The sequence below is a fragment of the Myotis yumanensis genome, unplaced genomic scaffold (assembly GCF_028538775.1).
Source record: "Myotis yumanensis isolate MYYU_CA2020_CCGP unplaced genomic scaffold, mMyoYum1.0.hap1 SCAF_1, whole genome shotgun sequence".
Taxonomy (NCBI): Eukaryota; Metazoa; Chordata; class Mammalia; order Chiroptera; family Vespertilionidae; genus Myotis; species Myotis yumanensis.
In genome coordinates, this window is record NW_027223752.1 from 119,226,226 (window position 1) to 119,250,002 (window position 23,777).

Below are 23,777 nucleotides of genomic sequence, written 5' to 3' on the forward strand. Positions count from 1 at the left end.
GCCAGCAAAGCCATGGAGGCCATTTACCCGATATGCTATTCCATACATAACCCTATACTGTATACTTTATAAATCAATAACAAAATTACAATTTTTAATTATAAACCTGTGTTTTCTATCAAAATTACTTCTTGCGTGAATTTTGGGACATCCTTTACATTGCCAAATTCATTTATTAGGTCTAGTAGTTTTTGATGGAGTCTTTGGGGTTTTCTATGTATAGTATCATGTTGTCTGTGAATAAAGACAGTTTTACTTCTTTTCAAATTTGGATGCCTTTTATTTCTTCTGGTTTGATCGCTATGGTTAGCACTTCCAGTACTATATTGAACAGGAGTGGTGAAAGTGGGCATCCCTTTCTTGTTCCCATTCTCAGGGGAAATGAGTTTAGTTTTTGTTCTGGAACAGAACAGAGAACCCAGAAATCGACCCAAGCCATTATGCTCAATTAATATTTGACAAAGGAGGCAAGAGCATACAATGGAGTCAAGACAGTCTCTTCAATAAATGGTGCTGGGAAATTTGGTCAGATACACGCAAAAAAATGAAACTAGATCACCAACTTACACCATACATAAAAACAAACTCAAAATAGCAAAAAGACTTAAATGTTAGATGGGAAACCATAAAAATCCTACAAGACTCCATTGGCAGCAAAATAGCAGACATATGTCGTAGCAATATCTTTACCGACACAGCTCCTAGGGCAATGGAGACTAAGGAGCAAATAAACAAATGGGACTACATTAAAATAAAAAGCTTCTGCACAGCAAAAGAAACCATCAACAAAACAACAAGAAGGCCCACTGAATGGGCTTTGCCAATTATATTTCAGATAAGGGTTTAATCTTCAAAATTTACAGAGAACTCAAAAACTTAACAAAAGGAAGATAAATGATCCAATCAAAAAATGGGCAAAGGACCTAAATAGACACTTTTTGAAAAAGGACATATGAAAACATGCTCAAAGTCACTAATGATACGAGAGATGTAAATCAAACCAACAATGAGATACCATGTCACACCTGTCAGAATGGCTATCATCAACAAACAACAAGTGCTGGTGAGGATATGGAGAAAGGAACCCTCATGCACTGCTGGTGGGAATGCAGACTGGCAGCCACTGTGGAAAACAGTATGGCATTTCCTCAAAAAATTAAAAATGGAACTTCCATTTGACCCAGTAATTCCACTTCTAGGAATATATTCCAGGAAAACAGAAACACCAATCAGAAAGGATATATGCACCCCTATGTTCATAGCAGCACAATTTACAATAGCTAAGATTTGGAAACAGCCTAAGTGCCCATCAGCAGATGAATGGATTAGAAAACTGTGGAACATCTATATGATGGAATACTACACTGCTATAAAAAAGGAATTCTTACCATTTGCAACAACATGGATGGAACTGGAGAGCATTATGCTAAGCGAAATATGCCAGTCAGAGAAGGATAAATATCACATGATTTCCCTCATATGTGGGATATAATGATCCACATAATTTGATGAACAAAAATAGATCCAGAGACAAATGGCAGGGGAGGGGGCGTTAGAGAGCAAGCAAAGGACTTGTATTCATACATATCAGTATAACCAGTGGATACAGACACTTGGGCAGTGGGGGCTTGCCCGGGTTGGGAATGGCTGGGGGTGTTGGGGATGTTAAGTGGGAAAAATAAAGACATGTGAAACTTCAGGCAATAAAAAATACATATATATATTCCTATTATCCAGCACTGTGTTTAGTAATGGAAAGGAGGGAGGAGAGTGAAAGATATCACAATTGAGTTAATAAGGAAAATCTTTACTTACCTAAATATATATTAAACTAGTGGCCCAGTGCACGAAATTCCTGCACATTAAAAGGGGATTAATTAGAGGAAATATTTTAATATTGCTGTTTGCCCTTTCTGTATAATAGAAGTTTCAGTGATGAAAGAAAATTAGTAAAATTTATATGAAAATTTTCCTCCTGTCAGAGTTGGGGGCGTGCCGCGGGACCCAGAGTCAAATCCCTGCCCACCTGTGGCGCCTCAAAATTGCGCGAGACACAGACCCAGCCGGCCCACCCCCATTGGGCGAGATTCAGACCCTGTCGGCCCCATCCTTGTCAAGCCCCGCTGGGTGGGGGGCACAGCCTCAGGTCCCCTGTCAAACCCCGCTGGGTGGGGGGCGCATCCTCAGGTTCCCCAGCACACCCTCAGGTCCTCTGGCCTGGCGCCGGGGCAGGGGGCATGGCCTGAGGTCCCCTGGCCCAGCGCTGGGAGGGGGCACAACCTGAGGTCCCCCGTCAAGCCCTGCCAGGTAGGGGACATGGTCTGAAATCCCCCATCAAGCCCCACCGGGCGTGGGGCGCCCCCTGAGGTCCCCCGACAAGCCCCGCCAGGTGGGGGGCTCAGCCTCAGGGCTCCCTTCAAGCCCTGCCTGGTGGGGTCACAGCCTCAGGTCCCCCGGCCCGGTGCTGGGCGTGGGGGTGCAGTCTTAGGTCCCCCAGTGCCGGGGTGGGGGTGCAGCCTGAGGTCCCCCAGCCCAGTACCGGGGCGGGGGGCACACCTTGAGGTTCCCCGTCTAGCCCTGCTGGGCGGGGGGCATGGCCTGAGTTCCTCCTTCAAGCCCTGCGGGGCTGGGGACGCGGCCTGAAGTCCCCTGGCTCAGCGCTGGGGCGGGGGACACGGCCTGAGGTCCCCCAGCCTGGGTCAGGCCAGGGGGGTGCTCCTTGAGGTCCCCCATCAAGCCCCGCCAGGTGGGGGGTGCAGCCTCAGGTCCCCCGACCCAGTACCAGGGTGGGGGGTGCATCTTGAGGTCCCCCGTCTAGCCCCGCCGAGGAGGGGGCATGGCCTGAGGTCCCCTGTCAAGCCCTGCTGGGCGGGGAGCGCAACCTGAGGTTCCGTGGACTGGCACTGGGGCAGGGGGTGCGGCCTGAGGTCCCCTGTCAAGCCCCACTGGTGTGGGGGCGCAGCCTCAGGTCCCCTGCCCCAGCCCAGCGCCATGCAGCCTCAGGCCCCTGCTGATTGCTCGTTAAGGCTCATTCCAGGAACCTGGCCTCCACTGTGGGTGCATCCATCTTGTGTTACGGAAACCCCGCCTCTGCTGTGGGCACCACCGTCTTTGTGATGGCGTGACGGTCAATTTGCGTATTCCCTCTTTATTAGATAGGATTCTAAACTGAAGAACAAACTATTTGCCACCTTTGAAGGAACAAAAGAATTGGTCTTATATATGCATTCCATTGATGTAGAGCAGCGGTTCTCAACCTGTGGGTCGCAACCCCTTTGGGGGTCGAACGACCCTTTCACAGGGGTTGCCTAAGACCATTGGAAAACACATATATAATTACATATTGTTTTTGTGATTAATCACTATGCTTTAATTATGTTCAATTTGTAACAATGAAATTGGGGGTCACCACAACATGAGGAACTGTATTAAAGGGTCATGGCATTAGGAAGGTTGAGAACCACTGATGTAGAGGAATATTTATTTTTAGAAACTTGGACTAACCATACCTCTGTAGAAATCTTAAGACTTTTTACATTTATTGTGCTGATTCAAGTATCTTTACAGGTACTAACTTCTTTTTTTAACTAGTTTTTAAGTAGTTTTTTGGTTTTGTCTGTGATTCTTTCTGCTGTGGACATTTTTGCCTAGTGGTCAATCTAGTAACTTTTGCCCTCCCTCCTTCTATGCTGGTCAAGCTCAAATGCCTTCCCAAGCTCAGCAGACATCATTTCATACACTCTGTTCCAACATACCCTGCTTAACTTTGTCTTTTGCTTTTGCTGTTGTTTAGTTGTACTTTTATTTGCTCTGTTTGGCTTTTATTTGCTTGTTCTTAGAGTTGTTCTCTCCTGAGGACAAGGACCTTGTCACTTGTTATTACATTGTTTGTTATAATCTAGGGGACGAGGCCTGGCAAATACTCATGGATATTTGATTTTAAAATTTTTGACTAAAATATCTTTATGTATTTTATCTTAATTGCTTTATTTGCAAGCAACATGAAAGTATGTTGGGAAAAGGAATCCAAAGAGGACCACACCAAGACACATCATAATTAAAATGCCAAGAGCAAAAGACAAAGAGAGAATCTCAAAAGCAGCAAGAGAAAGAAACTCAGTTACTTACAAGGGAATACCCATACGACTGTCAGCTGATTTCTCAACAGAAACTTTGCAGGCCAGAAGGGAGTGGCAAGAAATATTCAAAGTGATGAATGCCAAGAACCTACAACCAAGATTACTTTATCCAGCAAAGCTATCATTCAGAATTGAAGGTCAGATAAAGAGCTTCACAGATAAGGAAAAGCTAAAGGAGTTCATCACCACCAAACCAGTATTATATGAAATGCTGAAAGGTATCCTTTAAGAAGAGGAAGAAGAAGAAAAAGGTAAAGATACAAACTATGAACAACAAATATGCATCTATCAACAAATGAATCTAAGAATCAAGTGAATAAATAACCTGATGTACAGAATGAACTGGTGATTATAATAGAATCAGGGACATAGAAAGGGAATGGACTGACTATTCTTGGGGGGAAAACGGGTGTGGGAGATGCGGGAAGAGACTGGACAAAAATCGTGCACCTATGGATGAACATAGTGGGTGGGGAGTGAGGGCGGAGGGCGGGGTGGGAGCTGGAAGGAGGGGAGTTATGGGGGGAAAAAAGAGGAACAAATGTAATAATCTGAACAATAAAGATTTAATTAAAAAAAATAAAAAGAAAAAAAAAAGAAAGTATGTTGGAAAAAAAAAGATTTCAAGTTAGTGTGGTTTTGAGGTATTGGTGACCCAGGTCTTACCAGGTATATACCTTTAGTACAATTCACGGTAGTGAGCTTTAGATCTGATGGTTCCTTGATTTTTCACTGCTCTGTCTCAAGTGGCTAGATTTGAATTTGTCTAAGAAAATACCTGACCTGACATTTTTATGTGACTAAGTTTCTGTGGCATTTTGTTGAACATCAGGGACTGTCACCACTGTGCCTACTCCCACCATTCCAGTTCATACACTTTCTTATTGACAGTTATTCTAGTTCCTTTTTATAATGTAAAATGTTTTTAGGAAACTTGTCCATAAATAGTACCAAATTAAAATTTGAAATCATCACTCTGACTTAATTGGAATTAGAGAATTTCTTGTATCTGTACCTGTGTAAACACCTGGACTCATTGATTTTGTTCTTCAACCTGGTTAGTTACCTACACAGAAGTGATCAGACCCAAGAAAACTTACCACTTATCTAAACTTATATAAAACTGAATGAGAGTTGAATGTCAATTTATTTATTCAGGATGAACAAAACATAAAATACTTTTTTTCTAGCAGAAAGATCTACTTGTGAAGAGCAATTGTTTTTAAGGAAGTTTGTGAATTTAGAGAGAAATTGAGAGCATTAAAGATTGAAAGCTGGAATATCCTGGTGAAACCCTTACGGTTTTCACCGTTAAAGAGAGATGTATGGGTAAAGAAGTATAATTAGGAGGTACAACATTCTCTGCAAATTTACCTTTTTCAGTATTAAGAGTTAACCTTTCAGATTATCTGGTACCACTTCCCTGCCCTCCTTACAATTTCCTTTAAATTGCACATTTTAACACCCACAGTTGAACAATACTGCTTTTCAGAGACAAAGCCTTTTTTAATTTTTATTTTTTAAATTAAATCTTTATTGTTCAGATTATTACAGTTGTTCCTCTTTTTCCCCCCCATAGCTCCCCTCCACCCAGTTCCCACCCCACCCTCTGCCCTTACCCCCCCTCCCCACACTGTCCTCATCCATAGGTGTACGATTTTTTTCCAGTCTCTTCCCGCACCCCCACACCCCATTCCCCCCGAGAATTGTCAGTCCACTCCCTTTCTATGCCCCTGATTCTATTATGTTCACCAGTTTATTCTGTTCATCAGATTTTTTATTCACTTGATTTTTAGATTCACTTGTTGATAGATGTGTATTTGTTGTTCATAATTTGTATCTTTACTTTTTTCTTCTTCTTCCTCTTCTTAAAGGATACCTTTCAGCATTTCATATAATACTGGTTTGGTGGTGATGAACTCTTTTAGCTTTTTCTTTTTCTTTTTTTTTAAAATATATTTTATTGATTTTTTTAGAGAGAGGAAGGGAGAGGGATAGACAGTTAGAAACATCGATGAGAGAGAAACATCGATCAGTTGCCTCCTGCACACTCCCTACTGGGGATGTACCTGCAACCAAGGTACATGCCCTTGACCGGAATCGAACCCGGGACCTTTCAGTCCACAGGCTGACGCTCTGTCCACTGAGCCAAACCGGTTAGGGCAGTTAGCTTTTTCTTATCTGTGAAGCTCTTTATCTGACCTTCAATTCTGAATGATAGCTTTGCTGGGTAAAGTAATCTTGGTTGTAGGTTCCTGCTATTCATCACTTTGAATATTTCTTGCCACTCCCTTCTGGCCTGCATAGTTTTTATTGAGAAATCAGCTGACAGTTGTATGGGTACTCCCTTGTAGGTAACTAACTATTTTTCTCTTGCTGCTTTTAAATTTCTTTGTCTTTTGCTCTTGGCATTTTAATTATGATGTGTCTTGGTGTGGTCCTCTTTGGATTCCTTTTGTTTGGGGTTCTCTGCACTTCCTGGACTTGTAAGTCTATTTCTCTCACCAGGTAGGGGAAGTTTTCTGTCATTATTTCTTCAAATAGGTTTTCAATATTTTGCTCTCTCTCTTCTTATGGCACCCCCATAATTCGGATGTTAGTATGCTTGAAGTTGTCCCAGAGGCTCCTTACACTATCTTCATATTTTTGGATTCTTTTTTCTTCTTGTTTTTCCGGTTGGGTGTTTTTGCTTCTTTGTATTTTAAATCTTTGACTTGATTCTTGCGATCCTCTAGTCTGCTGTTGGATCTCTGTTAATATTCTTTATTTCAGTCAGTGTATGCTTAATTTCTAGTTGGTCCTTTTTCATATCCTCGAGGGTCTCACTAGATTTATCGGCAGTTTCTAGAAAATTCTTGAAAAACCTTAAAACCGTGGTTTTGAACTCTATATCCAGTAGTTTGCTTTCCTCCATTTCTGTCATTTGTGACCTGTTTCTTTGTCTCCGCATTTTGGCTGCTTCCCTGTGTTGATAGAGTGGCTTTCTACATGTCCTATAGGGCCCAGTGTCTCAGCCTCCCCAATTACCTGAGGTGGACACTCTTGGTGCACCCCTTTGTGGGCTTTGTGCACAGTCTTGTTGTAGTTAAGCCTTGATTGTTGTAGGTATCACTGGGAGGAATTGACCTCCAGGTCAATTGGCTGTGAGAATCAGCTGTGTCTACGGTGGGAGAACTTCTGGGCTGGAGACGCCCTTATGGGGCAAGACTTGCTTCAGTGGGGCTTTGGTGCTCAGTGCGTCTGCCCACTGAGTGTGTCCCTTGTGGATCTGAGGAGTTGTAATCTGGATGGTCCCACTCTGACCACTGGGTACACTGGCTCTTGGATCTCTAAAGAGGTGCTAATTTAGCCTCTGCCTGAGGCTACCCAGCAGGTGCTACGGAGAGATTTGCAGATTCCTCTTCTTTGTTTGGGGTTTGGAGGTGTCCAGATGAAGCCCAGCTGTGAAGCAATGCAAGATGCTGTGGGGCCTTGGGCCTTCTTGTGGATGTTCTGGGTCTCTCTGACTCAGCTGCAGTTTGTTAGGAAATTTTAGATTGCAAAGGCCCAGGCCATTCATATGCAAAAGCCTCTGCCCACAGTTTGGGTGGGGTGGGGTCTCAGGGAATCAACAGGGTAGAGCAAACAGCTATGGCTGCTCCTCAGTCCTACCCTAAGAGGCCCCGGGCCTCAGTGTTCCGCGGTAATTGCTGCAAGCACCTCTGAGAGAAAGCCACCCTCGAGTTCCGCCTGATGCCAGACAGTTCAGTTTCTCCCCGTATGAGTCTGGGTCCCCAGAGACTCGCCTGGAACTGGAGTTCAGAGCAGTCGGGAGCTTGAGACTCCCTCCCGATTGAAAAAGACAACCGTGTCCTCAGTTACCAGCCCTTTCCACGTGTGCCTCCGTACCTCTGCACTTTACTTCCGCACCTCCTCTGAGTCTCAGTGTGTTTTTCTCTTTCCTTCTAGTTATAGAATTTCCACTCAGCCAGCCTTCCTGTGGTTCTGGATGATGTCCGTTTTGTCTTTTAGTTGTATTTTTGAAGTGGTTGTGCGAGGCAGGAATTTCAGGTGTTTACCTATGCTGCCATCTTGGTTTCTCCCGAGACGAAGACTTTGAATGAACTTGGAATTTTAGTTGAAGCATAGAAATTACAGAATACCCTTTTTTTGACTTATATCTCTTAACTTCCTCTATTTTAGAATCCATGCTGCCTATATGGAAATGTTATGAAAAATCTAGGTATCTTTCTCTTCTTTTTTCCTCATCCTCTTTTTCCTTTTCTCTTCCTCTCTTCTTTGTTGTGCCAATATTTAATTATTTACTCTGTCTCAGGCACTAATAGAGATACAAGGCAAATAAGAAAGTGTGTTTGCTCTTTTTACATTTGTATGTTTAATTTTTCTTCCCACCTTCATTTTTTGGTGTGTACAATTATATCTTATCAAAATATCAACCCAGTTGAAACATCTTAGAAACTGAAAGCATGCTTACAAATTAAGTATCCTGTCAATTACTTTTGAAAAAAATGAATCATATTTCTATGGAAAAATTCACATGTATTTTAAATTATTTCTTTTATAGGAAGAAATGCTCTTCACCTGGCTGCAAAGTATGGACATGCATTGTGCCTACAAAAACTTCTACAGGTAGTAAAAGTGGTTAATATTTTGGCTTTATTATTTTAATTGCAAATAGTAGATGTGTTTTTAATGTGTTTTTGGAATTTGAGATCAAAGAAAATAGTAGGCTAACTTTGAGTATTAGCTTACATAATATTTTTTCCATCATTTGTGAAAGAATGTGAACAATAAAGAGCAAAAACTCTGAGGGAAGTGAATTGCATAACTCAGTGTATTAAAAATAAATAACAAAAGACATGGTCTTCCTGTTGACATTAGCTGGAGATTGGAATTTTCTGTTGTCTGGTATATGGCAATAAGATAAAGCGAGACAACATAGGATCTATCTGTTTTTAATAAGCATCCATAACTTAAACTAAATAATATTAACCACTAGTTAAACATGTAATCAGGCAGCCAAAAAATTCTATGAACTAGTGGGCTGAATTTTCAGTTAAATGGTTCAGTCATACATTTTCATAAACATTTTCGCCTCTAAGTTAAGCAGCAGAACTCATTTGTTTTTTCTGATTCAGTTCATGTTTTAACCCATGCTGGAAAAAAACATACAAAATCCAAACTATAACATAGTTTATATGTACCAGGCTATTGGAATGTACCATATATTTTCCTGTTTGGTGAAATATTGTTAAATTTACAGTATAACATTATTATGTTTATTTCATGTCAAAATATTTAGTGGCTTATCTAGAGTTTTTGGTGTGTTTTTTTCATAAATAGAATATTTTAAGATTAACACCTGTTAATTGGAGTTCAGATATTTAATTTTAAATAAAATTTAAATAAAACTCTTCTAGATGACTAAGTTTTGGTATTTTAACAGTACAATTGTCCCACTGAACATGCAGACCTGCAGGGAAGAACCGCACTTCATGATGCTGGTAAGCAAAGATTGCACTTGGACAGAAATAAATATTTGTTAAAATGGCTAGGCACTTATATTAATTTGAAAGTTTTAACGTGCATATATTTGTATGGAGAAATAGAATATTGTAATTTTTTTACTCAAATTTGAATATATATATTTTTAGATTGTACAGCTTAGAAAGATTCATTCAGTCAATATTTACTGGTCAGTTTGCTAGATACTAAAAGTCCAAAGATGAATAAACCTGATCTCAGGGATCTCCAGTAGTGGGGGTGGGGAGTAGGGGAGGGGGAGAGAGAGAGAGAGAGAGAGAGAGAGAGAGAGAGAGAATGAGAATGAATGAGAATTAGTGAGTTAGTTTGGGAATTGGCAGGAGAAATAGGAGGAAGATTTTTCTCTTTCTTGAAAACTACATTTACCTAATTAACATGTCTGAACTTCATTTTTCTCATCTTCAAAATAAAGTTAAGCCCAGCCAGTGTGGTTCAGTGGTTAAGCATCAAGCAGTGAACCCAGAGGGCACATGCAGGGGTTGTGGGCTCGATCCTCAGTGTGGGGCGTGTAGGAGGCAGCTGATCAGTGATTCTCTCTCATCATTGATGTTTCTGTCTCTCTTTCCCTCTCCCTTCCTCTCTGAAATCAATTTTAAAACGTGAAGTTAATACTATTGCAGTAATTATGATTAAATCATGAATAGAGCCTGGCATGTAGTAATTTCTTAATTAAGGGTGGTGGTGATTATTTGGTTAGAGGTGTTAATGCTGAATTTCATGTCACTGTAATATGCTATATTTTAAAAAAAATTTATACTAACCATTTCGCAGAGTTTATTACTCTTAGTTGTATATCTAAATTTATCTGTATTCTTTAGGTGTCTTAAAATACTTAGAAAAAAGTTGGATATTAAGTATTTTCGGAATGTAATGTTTGACCTGCCATTTGATTCTTCTAAACCTGACACTCCTACAGTTTATTAGAAGGCCAAAAGAAAGAAAGAAAGAAAGAAAGACTTACCTTTCTTCTCACATATATGGACTGTCTGCAGTAGATTAAAGTGGTTTGCATTAAACATGCATTGTACTTCAAATTTCCTTTAAACTTTTATTCCTAAATTTTCTTTCAATTTTTTCTTTTTATATTTTTTGTGCTTTTATAATAGTTTAATTTTTACACAATACATTTTTGTGTAGAATGGTATTATTTGCAAAGCATTTTTACATACATTATCACTTAAGCCTCGTAATGACCCCTGTGAGTTACTATAGATTTTATTTTTGTTAATCCTCACCAGAGGATATGTTTTTCCATTGCTGTTTTAGAGACAGTGGAGGGAGAGAGGGAGGAAGGGAGGAAGGAAAGGAGGGAGGGAGGGAGGGAGAGAGAGAGAGAGAGAGAGAGAGAGAGAGAGAAGAAACATTGATGTGCGACACACTCATTGGTTGCCTCCTACACGTGCCCTGACCAGGGCCAGGATCGAATCCAACCGGAAACCCTTCAGTACATGGATTGATGCTCTAACCCCTGAACCACACCAATCAGGACACTATATAGATTTTATTTTTGCTGATAATTTTGTATTGCTACTTTAATAAAAACAGAAGCTTAGATTCACAAGTGATGTACTATCAAACTTTTATGGAATCATCAAGACAAATTCACATATTTAAAGTAATTTTTAAAAATTTATATTTGTAATGCTAATTTGCTATGCTTGATGGAATTTAAAAAATTATTTTGCTGCTTTCTAAAATATGAATATGACACATGATATTTCTGTTCTCTTACTACCTTTTCCTAGTTTTTAAAAAATTAATACAACATTATTGATAATCACTTTTTAAAAATTATATTAACTATTGTGGAAAATTTAAAACATACACAAAGTTAGAGAGAATATTATATTAAAACACCTATACTCTTTTTGTTGTTGTTTTTTTGTTAATCCTCACCTGAGGATATTTTTTCTATTGATTTTTAGAGAGTGGAAGGGTGGGGGAGAGACAGAGAGAAACATCTATATGAGAGAGACACATCAATTGGTTACCTCCCACACACACACTGACCAGGGCTGGGGATCAAGCCTGCAGCGGAGGTACATGCCCCTGAATGGAATCAAACCTGAGACCCTTCAGTCCATAGGGCTAATGCTTTAACCACTGAGCACTGACCAGGGCAAACACCTATACTCTTTACTCAGCTTAGACAGTTATTAATATACTAGAGGCCCGGTGCACAAAAATTTGTGCACTCGGGGGGGTCCCTCAGGCTGGCCTGTGCCCTCTTGCAGTCTCGGACCCCTTGGGGGATGACCACCTGCTGGTTTAGGCCCACTCCCTGGGGAATTTGGCCTAAGCTGGCAGTCAGACATCCCTCTGGCAGCCCGGGAGCTCTCGGGGGATGTCCACTTGCCGGCGGGGAGCAGGCCTAAGCTGCAGTTGGACATCCTTAGCACTGCTGAGGAGGCAGGAGAGGCTCCCGCCACCACCGCTGTGCTGGCAGCCATCAGCCTGGCTTGTGGCTCAGCAGAGCTCCCCCTATGGGAGCGCACTGACCACCAGGAGGCAGCTCCTGCATTGAGCGTCTGCCCCCTGGTGGTAAATGTGTGTCATAGCGACTAGTCTTTCCCAGTCATTCTGCTGTTATGGTCAATTTGCATATTACCCTTTTATCATATAGGATAGAGGCCTGGTGCACGGGTGGGGGCCGGCTGGTTTGCCCTGAAGGGTGTCCCAGATGAGGGTGGGGGTCCTGCTGGGGTGCCTGGCCAGCCTGGGTAAGGAGCTGATGGCTGTTTGCAGGCTGGTCAAGCCCCCCTGCCCCCAGTGGGGACCCTCACCCCATGGAGGTTTGGCCAGCCTGGGTGAGGGGCTGATGGCTGTTTTCAGGCTGGCCACACCTCCTTTAGGGTGGGGTTCCCCACTGGGGTGCCTGGTCAGCCTGGGTGAGGGGCTGAGGGCCGTTTTCAGGCTGGCCAAGCCCCCCGGTGACGGAAGCTCCCAGCCTCTCCTTTTTTTTTTTATTCTGGGATTTATTTACCTTCTATAATTGAAACTTTGTCTCCTTCAGTGGAGCTCAGAGCTGCCTCCTGCTTGCTTCAGCTCCGTGGCCACGGCTGGCTGAAAGCAGGTATCTGGGGTTTATTTATCTTCTATAATTGAAACTTTGTTGCCTTCAATGGAGCTCAGAGCCGGCCGGGAAGCTTGGCTTCCTCCATCACTATAGCAACCAAGCCTCCTGCTCGCTTCAGCTCCCTGGCTGCCGGCCGCCATCTTGGTTGGGTTAATTTGCAAATAGTCACTCTGATTGGCTGGTAGGCATGGCTTAAGGCATAGTGAAGGCATGGTCAATTTGCATGTTTGTCTTTTATTAGATTAGACTAGAGGCCTGGTGCCCGAATTCGTGCACCAATGGGGTCCCTCGGCCTGGCCTGCAGGATTGGGCTGAAACTGGCTCTTCGACATCCCCCGAGGGGTCCCAGATTGCAAGAGGGCGCTGGCCAGGCTGAGGGACGCCACTGGTGCACAATCAGGGCCAGGGAGAAACGCGGGAGGTTGGCCAGCTGGGGAGGAACAGCAGGAGGGCTCCAGGGCATGTACGGCCCGTCTCGCCCAGTCCCAATTGGCCAGACCTCAGCAGCAAGCTAACCTGATCAGAGTGTCTGCCCCTTGGTGGTCAGTGCACATCATAGCGAGCGGTTGAGCGGCCTTCGTGTATCATTAGCATATTATGTTTTGATTGGTTGAATGGCAGACTGGTTGACCAGACACTTAGCATATTAGGCTTTTATTATATAGGATGTATATATTTTGGTTCATCTATATACCACCACACATTATTGTCCCACTCCACTGGCATTTTTTTTGTTTTGTTAATCATTACCCAGGGAAGGAGAGAGAGAGAGAGAGGAGAGAGGAGAGAGAGAGAGAGAGAGAGAGAGAGAGAGAGAGAGAGAGAGAGAGAATTGCTGCTTATAATGCTAAACTGAGAGTGAGCGAGGTGAAGCTTGGTAGTCTAGAAAATGAAGAATTTATCCCTTATGTGGACCTAGCAAAACACCATATATGTCTTACCAACAGCTGTTCATTATTTATCATTTTCCTTTGTTCCTCAAAGCTATGGCAGACTGTCCTTCTAGCATACAGCTGCTTTGCGACCATGGGGCCTCAGTGAATGCCAAAGATGTAGTAAGTCAATTTATGTTTATTCTCATTTCAACTCATGTGTTCTAGCTTTTATGTTTTGGGTGATTTGTTGTCTTAATACTTTTTATTTTTCTTGTTTAGGATGGGCGGACACCACTTGTTCTAGCTACTCAGATGTGTAGGCCAACAATATGTCAACTGCTAATAGATAGAGGAGCAGATATTAATTCCAGAGACAAACAAAACAGGTACATTTTTTTTTTTAATCACAGCTCCCCACATACCAGCTGCATGCACAGTGATTCTGAAATTCTGCTGCTGTGATAGCCTTTCCATCCCTTTTGGTTCAGCCCTTCCTTGGAATTAGCACCACTTATTTTTCTTCAAAGTCTGCTGAAGAAGGATGGAGAGGTACATAGGGGAAGATGACGGGTAAATGCAAAATATAAGCAATGATTAGGGCCTGTCTTTCAGTCAAAGAATTAACAAACGAGGATCCCAGTTATTTTAAGCTTTATGAAAATGTTTCATAAAATGGGCTTAAATAAGATAAAAGGGAGAAGAATAAAAAATCAGATCTACAGTCTACTTTGTTAGTGAGTCTTTTGGTTCCTGGAGCTTGACATGTTTCAGTACTGATTTTCTCAAGGTGTTTTTCTCTTTATCCTGCTCAGGCACAATGCCACCTCCTTCTGTGACACTGAGTTCATTCTCTATCCCACGATTCCCTTAGTTTATTTTTGCTTTTGTATTTGATGCTATTTTAGTTGGTGTGCACTTACAATTTCTATCTGTGATTCTCGCTTTCCCCTTTTCCAGGTCTGATATTTCATAGTGCTTACTATATTATAATTCTAGGGTTTATGATCATAAAGTTTTGGACAACAAGGTATCTGAAAAACAGCCCCTCTACTAGTTGAATAATTTATAATGAGTTTCTGGGATTTTACAGATGATTGAGTGAAGTTGTTGGTTTCTTTTGACTTAATTTTATTTTTCTAAACATGTATCCTATTGTTTGTAGTTCATTGGAAGTGGAGCAGTATAAAGGCTTTAGATGTCAGGTTTTTAGCACTAACTGTTTTTATTGTTCAGGCATCTCAAAGGAAGAAATTCTTAAGCAGTTAAATCATTGACATGATTATTAAGAAAGTGGCTTTTTGTATTACTTTTTTCTGCAAATATTATAATCTGGTTCCAAGTATGTCTTAAAAATAAATTTTAGTATCAGAGAGGGATGATCTGGTTGATCCATATATAAGGCTTTATTTTTATTTTTTATTGCTCTTACATTTTTCCAAGCATGTTTGTTGTTTTTTTTTTAATTGGAATTTCTCTGCCCCCCCCCCCCCCAAAAAAAAATCAATGAGGTAGGGCAGTGTTTACTATATAGAGTAAATAATAGATGGTTTTAAAAATAAATTAAAATCTTCAGTTCTGACACTGTGTTGAAGTTTCTTTTTATTCACTGCCCTATCTATATATAGCATTTCCCCCAATAACAAAAGCTTTGTTAATGCCTGTTTTATATAAAATTCTATACCAGTAACTATTAGAGAGTATAAAAGAGAAATAGAACATAACTAGTAAAGCAAGAATCAGTTTCCTTATGAAATCCAATATTCACAATTGAAGACAGTTAGATATAAGATAACTCACTTCATTTCATTAGGCGTTGGTTTCCTCAGCAATAAAAATAGAGAATTGTGCACAATAATTGCTAGGATCCTTCTAAATTTGCATGGTGATTTAATTATTTTGTTACATTATTACTATTTGCCGATATACTGTTAAGCGTTTAGTGCTGATGATTCTGTGATGGCAGAATAAACCAGAATTCCATGTTAATGGGGTTAATCGAGGAAGGTTTATTTGAGGAGGCAAGTTTTAAAATTAGGTGTGAAGATGTGAAGGTCTCCAGGTAGGAGAAGCAAGGCTCTTCTAAAAAAAATAAATGAGGAACAGGAATTTGGTTCTTATTTTGTTTGGTGTAGAAGGGATTCATTGGGGAGGTTTGCATGTTGTGGTTCAGTTCATGAAGGGACTTGGATAGTTTGGGTTTATTGTAGTTTTGAGCTGGTTGGTGACAATACCAGCTGTGGATGATATCTGTGGTAATTGACTTGTAGGACATAGTAGGACAGGAATAAAGGGAGTTAGTTTGGGAGTAGAAGTAGGAAACAAATGTCTATAAAGTGATACATACTTTAGCTCTGCAAACTAAAACACAAAGCACATGTTTTTATAAATGCAGTGAAGTAAAAATATAAGATTAAAACATAGAGTGAAATTTGAATCTGCAATAAGGATGACTTTTTAAAGTAGTATTTGTTCTTTAGAAATGGGAGCTTTGGAAGAAGATTTCTAAATATTTTCTTAGATCTGTCTCAAGGGTTTTTTATTCTCCATCTTTCCTTTTAGAACTGCTCTCATGCTAGGTTGTGAATATGGTTGCAAAGATGCTGTAGAAGTCTTAATTAAAAATGGTGCTGATGTAAGCTTGCTGGATGCCCTTGGCCATGATAGTTCTTACTATGCAAGAATTGGTGACAATCTTGACATTCTAACCTTATTGAAGACTGCGTCAGAAAATACCAACAAAGGTACCAGAAGTTTCTCTAACTAGAAAAGTCCAGAATAATAAGGAGCAGCTTTTAAAGATTTAGGCGATAGAACTACAGTTTGTAAGAAGCAAAATATTCGTTACTGAGGCAATATGTGTTGCAAATATTGTTTAGTTTATCACTAAAGCCTACTATACTGTGGAATAATTTATGAATTGAGTATAAAGGTCAAATCAAGTGTTTTAGTTATATATATATTTGGGGGGGATGAAACTTTTAACTTTTATACTTACAATTTTAAAGAATCATTGTTCAAACCTGTATATAAAATATTCACCCAATATTTATTGAATACTTGCGCCAAGTATTTTTCTGTGCTTATTAAAGAGAAATTGGAAAACATAGAAAAGTACAACAAGTAAAATTAGTCACTCATGCTACTACATTGGAGCCTCTATTGACATTTTGAGGCCTATCCTTGCACTCTTCTCCCTGTGCATGAAATCGAGGTCACCTGGAATGAACTGTAGATTACTAAGTGTAATATATTTTATAGGCTTTTCCCTCGTAAATATTTTTTCTATGATATGATTTTTATTGATGCATAAAATTTTATCTAAGTTTAATTTAATTATGAAATTTTCTATAGGTATCATTAAAGTTTTTAATTTTTACTAATATAAATAACAATTTAGTGACTGTCCTTATGCATAATTATTTCGGCATATTTTTATTATAACCTTAGAATCAATTCCCATAAATTGAATCATGGGGTTTCAGGGTATCCACATTTGTTCAAGCTTTTATTGTATACTGACAAATTGCTTTTCAATTAAGAGGTATTTTTAATATTGCATTTTTCATCTCTTCCCTCCCTAGTATTGAATATTATCTACCTGGATATTGTCATAGCAAAAAAACCCCACAAATTTTGCCAATTTGAGATGCAAAAATGCTATTTCACTATTATTTGAACTACAAAGTATTAAGCATTAGAGGAAACTTAAAATTTAGTTTTTTCATATGAACTCAGTTGTATCATTAGGGAATTCATATCCACTTGAGTTAACCTGCTGTTTCACTGTTTCTGTTCCTCATCTCTTTAAATCTTCAGGGAGAGAACTTTGGAAGAAAGGACCATCAGTACAACAGGTAGATCTTAAGATTATACATAACTGTTTTGAGTTTTAATGGGTTCTTCTTTCTCTGCTCAGTTAATCATGCCCATATAAAACTTATGTATTAAGATCTGGAGGTTTTATCTAAATACTATTGCTCAGCTTGAGACTATGGATTTTAATTACAATGAATATATCCAATGGGAAATAAGTAGCCTCCTGATTGCTGACCTTTAACATCCAGCCCTTTGAAGTATGAGATACTGTACTTGGTTGAGATTCTTAAATGATGTATTTTAGCCTGGCAGGTCATAGCAGCTTTTTCTGTTCTCCCTTAATAATGGATCATGTATTTACTGTTTTGGCAAAATTCTTCCAACGTAATAAGAAATGAAGAAAACAGAGCTCAAAATTGATTATATATTGTGATTTCAATACTACTGTTAACATTTTGATTCCCTTCTCCTTTGTATGTATTTAATTTAATGAGGACTTTTCTTAAAAACAAAACACAATACATGAAATAATTCATACCTCTCACTAATTTTATTACCAAGTCACTATTTAACACTGGTTTTGTGACCTAGTCTCAGTAAATGTCATCATTTTGCCCTAATCTCTTCGAGATACAGCGGGGTTGGTTTGCGGCACTCTCTTCATCTTGCTCAAAAGCTAGTGTAGGCAGCTTTCCTCTTCTGCTGGCTGTTTCCTTCCAGGCTTTCAGCTTTTCTCTAGTGAGAGGAACCTGAGCACTTCCAAACCCTGAAGAGAAAGTAATCAGGTACCTTCTGAGCAATTCTGATCATCATTCTGCATCATTTCTCTACCTCTCACCTGAATCTGAAAGCTATATTAAAGCATGTTTCCCATTTTAATCCATCAGAATTAAGTAATATATTCATGCATGGGTCATGTCTGCTGTCACTTTTCTTTTCCATCTGGAGCAACTGTGTCAACCTTCTCTCTCAGATAACCTAAGTGGGGGATAGAGTGAAATAAAGTGTGCACTGTTGTGTTTGTACCAGCCATCTTACTTAGAATCTGAGAAAAATGATTTCTGAAATATTAGAGATTTAAAGAACTATTGAATGTTAATATATGAATGATATTCCTCTTAGTGTTAATCTAAAAGAATGCATGGAGTTAATAGTCTGCTAGGAACTGAAAAACTCATTTACTTCCATTTTTATTGAATACATTAAAAATATATTCTGTAAATAGGATATTTTCCAGTACTAAAGGGCATATAATCCCTGTTACTGAGAAGACTACAGGATAGTTTAAAAAAATAAAACTTAATTTCAGTTTGCTTAACAGATATTTGTAGAGCACCTGTTATATGCCAATTACTCTTCTAAGTGATGGGGAGATCATAGTGTTAAAAGTTTCTGACTCATGGAACTAACTCCTAGCCTAGTGAGAGAGATGACAAGATAGGTAGACAAGTATTAGGATCATAGCAGATGCTTTGAAGAACAGTGGAACAGGGTTAGGAGATGAAGAGGAGAGGCAGGGAACTGTTTTAGATTGTGTGGTCAACAAAGGCCTCTTCCAGGAAGTGACATTTGAGCAGAGATCTGAAGGACGTGAAGAGGGAGCCACAGGGCTCTGTGGAAGATGCCTCACTGAGAGAGGCAATGGCAAATGCACACCCCTGATGAAGGCGCATGTTTAACAAGGCCAGAGTGACAGGAGTGATACGCACTTCATGGAGCAGGAGAAGTGACAGGGCAGGTGACCAGGTGCTAGGTTATGAAAGGACCCTCTGAAGGGAAGGCAGGGGATGAAAGTGGTATGAGACTGGCCAGATTCCCCATGAAAGAACAGTCCTTTGGTAGAAGGACAGAGGCTAGAAATGTAGTTTGGGCCAAATTGTAATGACAGAATATTTTTTTAATGGGAACTTGTCCCTGTAAATCTAAATCCAAACTTGTTAGAATGATAGTTTAAACACTTGGTTAAACAAAACTCAATAAATAATATAAAACATAATAAAATTATCTTACAGAATGAAAGCACTCGCTTTTTTTTTTCTTCTTAGTTCTCAAATAGAAGAAAGAAATGGTTGTCTAAATTATTGTGTCGATTTAAAAGTCAATTTGGGTGAAAAAAAAAAGGCGGTTTTTCTCTTGTTTAATAATTATGTTTTTATTAAAGCAGATCTCTAAGCTGGAATAAGGTTTGAAAGCAGTAAGTGTACAAAACAACACATACCCAACCAAGTCACTAGAGGTCTTTTATATAGCCCTGTTCAGAATATTGTCTGTTTTTTACTTACCACGCCATTGGTATTTTATTTCATACTTGGGTAGTGTTAAAATGTTCAAAGAAAGAAATAATTTCCATATTTTCTTTCAACATTATGTGTCTCCTCCACCACCTCCTTGTTTTAAAGTCTAAATTCTTCCTTTGGGAATGGCTAATGATGCTTTATGGCACAACTCTAGCTTTATGTCTAGTACAAAGTCTCTCACATTTTTGTGACTTTGGTTAAAACAACTCTTTAACAATAAGGATTTTAAATTGTGTATTTTATAGTATTTTAAAATTGATTTATTTAAAACCAGTATGCTTAAAGATGCTTTCCACTTGGAGTTTTAAATGGAAACACTGCTGCCTTGCATTATGTACACCAAAATTTAATGTTAGATAAACTGAAAATCACTAATTGGCTTTATTGCCTATTGAGGAAAATGCATATTTCTGTATTCTCATACTTGCTAACCTGTGTTCTCTTTTGTTTTACCAAAGCGAAATATGACACACATGCTAGATGAAGTAAATATGAAGTCAAATCAGAGGGAGCACCAAAGCATTCAGGTAAAAAAGGGGAAAAAAATTGGTAGCTTCTTTTGCAAAGAATTTCAATGTTTTTTTTTGTAGTGGGGTGGGTGGGGAAAGAGAACAAAAATGGGGGGAAATAAGTGGGGGAAGCAAAGGTAGCTTGGTAGGTTTTGTGATTCTATTTTCTTATCCAGTTCCTTCTAAAAGAATTGACTTTTGATATGAAAGTTTGGGTCAGTATTATCTTACAGAAAATATTGCTTTAATATAGAATAGGAAGCAAATAATTTAACAACTTCACATAATTTTTTGTTCATTTAAATATATCTGTTTTGGGCCTAAATCATAAATTGCTATTTATTTTAGGTAATTAATTATAGTGATAAAATGATAGTTGTTAATAAAACTAAATAAAATTTGAACTTCTTCTGAAAGTATTGTTATGCTGATTAAGAAAAATAATTTTGTTAATGACATAGCACTTTTTACCTTTTACGTTTGTCATTGTTCAAAAAATAATAATTATGTGGCTTATGTTGGAAGAAAATCCTATAATTGAATGGTTTGTCTTATGACTGAAATATCATTAGAATATAATGGTATCTGAATGGCTATTTTCCATATGCTAAAACAAAAGTATTTTATTGGGGTTTTATTATTTACTATGTACTGTTAAGAAAGTGGAACCATAACAAAAGCATTAAGAATAGTCTTGTAAATGTGAAGGGTGTTAAACAAAAGTGAAAATGGCATATTCTTCTGCTATATCCTTTTTCCAGATGACGCTTTTACTTTTTATTAGAATCTTAATGGTTTGCTGTCTTGTATATACTTGTATTTATTGGATATCATAAGACTGCAATTTTCTGTGTTATTTTTGATCTATGCATTTAAATCATTTGAATGTCATTGAAATTATTGAATTCTGTAGTTAAAGCTTTTATATATGTATATAGAGAGTAAAAGAGAAAAATTCTTTCATAAGAATTGCTCTTTTAAGGTTGGTCTAGCACAGCGGTTCTCAACCTGTGGGTCGCGACCCCTTTGGGGGTCGAACGACCCTTTCACAGGGGTCGCCTAAGACCATCGGAAAGCACATATATAATTACATATTGTTTTTGTGATTAACCACTATGCTTTAATTATGTTCAATTTGTAACAATGAAAATACATCCTGCATATCAGATATTTACATTACGATTCATAACAGTAGCAAAATTAGTTATGAAGTAGCAACGAAAATAATTTTATGGTTGGGGGTCACCACAACATGAGGAACTGTATTAAAGGGTCGCGGCATAAGGAAGGTTGAGAACCACTGGTCTAGCACTCACTTATTATCTTTACTATTTAAGGATCTCCAGATTGAAAATGGAGATTTGAAAGAAAGGTTGAGAAAAATTCAGCAAGAACAGAGAATATTATTGGATAAAGTCAACGGTTTACAGCTACAGCTAAATGAGGTAAGTAATCTGCATAATAAAAAAATCCAAAACTATTTTGCTACTAGTAATCATCATCGGTAATAAATTGTTAATAATTGCCTGTCACATCAAGTCAGGGTGCTAGGTGCTAAGGGAACTAAAATCAGGCCATTGCCTTGAGGAAAGTTCTATCTCACTGGGACCTTTGCATGAAACTTTTATGTCTGCTATAAGAACAGAGAATACTGTTGGTATGTAGCAGTAACAAACAACTTTAAGGTGGGGCTGTTGGATTGGAGAGGAAGGAGTAGACAGAAAATGTGAGAAGGAAGAGCAAGTAGGTGTTGATAATTGATGGTGCCCAGAAGAATCAGAGATGCTCCCGAGCCTGCAGAGTGAGAAGAGTGACTGACATCTCAGACAGCAGACAGTAAGAATGGGCATCCTTGTTCCACTCTTAAAGACAGGTGCCAGTTCTTTTAAAAGATATTTGCCAAGCTCAAGTTTTTTCAACTAAACTGTCAAAAATGAAAATACATTTCTTCTTTTTTTAATTTAGGAAGTAATGGTTGCTGATGATCTGGAAAGTGAGGTAGGAGGTTAAATTCTCCTTTAAAACTGTGCAATGTTATATAAATTGAAGATGATACTTCAGTATAGGTTTAAGTCGTGAATTGAGTTGGAGACCAGGATTCTATTTCTGTTTATTGCTCAAAGAGAAAAACAAAACCTACATGTGACCATAAAAGCATGTTTTAAATATATGGCGTGGATTATCATTGACATTTTATTGTTAATGCCTCTGAATATATCATTTTCTGTGAAGCTTTCATGAAAAGATGTAAAATTCTAAACATTTTAAAGGAAATAAGATTTAAGACAAACAGAAATTTGAAATTTTCATAATATTGTTTGTATATATTATATATTTTATTAGTATATGTATAGAAATTTCAACTCTACTAATAGTTATAAATCTACCAGGCTAGAGAATTCATTAACTGCAGTCTCCAAAGTAATTCTAATTCATGTTTCCTAAAACATATTTTTAACCCAGTTTCAAGCACAGTGTGATTTTGTTCTGTATTCTTTCCATTTCAGAAAGAAAAGCTGAAGTCCCTTTTGGTGGCTAAAGAAAAGCAACATGAAGAAAGCTTAAGAGCTATTGAGGCTCTGAAAAATAGATATAAATATTTTGAGGTATAGAAAGCTTAAGTTATTTCATATAACTCATAATGGGTAGTATTAAAGGACTTGGAGTCAGACTTGAATTTGTATTATCATTCTTTTCTTTATAGTTTAAATAAATTAACCGTAGACAGTTTTTTTATTAAAAATTTCTGAGGTTGTTACATTTTGACAAAATTGTAGTAATTATGCCTTTTTCCAGAGTTGTTGTAAATGTTAAATGAGATCTTTGAAATTGACTAGCATATAACAGACATTTAGTTCAGTTCTAGTTTCTCCTCATTTCCATGCTAACCATTTAAAGACTTTATATAATTGCCTATAAACTTGCAATGATTGTGATGGCAATAATAACAAAGTATCATATCAGTGAATAGTGGTATTATCAGGATTATCTCAGAAAAAATTCTGTACATACGTGGATTACGTAGAACACATTGTTTGGTGAAGAATAGGGTGTTAATAAGGCTCAGATCACATACTCGTCTTTGGTTGGATCAATTAACTTTTAGTTTCTGCAAGGCCATGTTTTTTAAAAAAAGACTTTATTGAAATATTAGAAAGCACACATGATCAAGTGTATAAGTTGAGGAATTTTTACAAATTCTTAGGATCAAGAAAAAGCATTATCAGTATCCAAAATCCTCCTCACACTTGCTTCCTTTTACTACTCTATGCACCAAGGGTGACCACTCTCCTGACTTTTAACTGCATAGATTCATTTTGCAAGGTCATAATATATATTTTATAAATGTCATTCATCACTGGGGTTCACTGAAAAGGGTGACCTATTTAGTGTGAATCTTCATCTTTATTGGGGAATATAGCTCCAAAGAACATAGCAAAGGTAAATTTTTTTCTTTTTTGATTTTTTAAAAATTTATATTTATATTAGTTTCAGACATACAGCGAAGTGATTAGACAATT

At 38.5% G+C, this 23,777-nt stretch overlaps 1 protein-coding gene across 3 annotated transcripts in view; it reads left to right on the forward strand.

The window, feature by feature from the left end:
- The window catches only part of UACA (uveal autoantigen with coiled-coil domains and ankyrin repeats), a 123,755-nt gene that overhangs the window by 76,371 nt on the left and 23,607 nt on the right, over positions 1–23,777 (forward strand). For 2 of the 3 annotated variants that reach the window (XM_070431212.1, XM_070431222.1), the window contains exons 4-13: positions 8,704–8,768; positions 9,586–9,643; positions 13,744–13,814; positions 13,914–14,020; positions 16,194–16,375; positions 17,451–17,488; positions 20,206–20,274; positions 21,594–21,701; positions 22,222–22,254; positions 22,764–22,862. In XM_070431212.1, the coding sequence (XP_070287313.1) occupies positions 8,704–8,768; positions 9,586–9,643; positions 13,744–13,814; positions 13,914–14,020; positions 16,194–16,375; positions 17,451–17,488; positions 20,206–20,274; positions 21,594–21,701; positions 22,222–22,254; positions 22,764–22,862 (830 nt within the window). Of the gene's footprint in view, positions 1–8,703; positions 8,769–9,585; positions 9,644–13,743; positions 13,815–13,913; positions 14,021–16,193; positions 16,376–17,450; positions 17,489–18,216; positions 18,236–20,205; positions 20,275–21,593; positions 21,702–22,221; positions 22,255–22,763; positions 22,863–23,777 lie in introns of those variants that run through there. The other variant, XM_070431231.1, reaches the window with a different exon arrangement.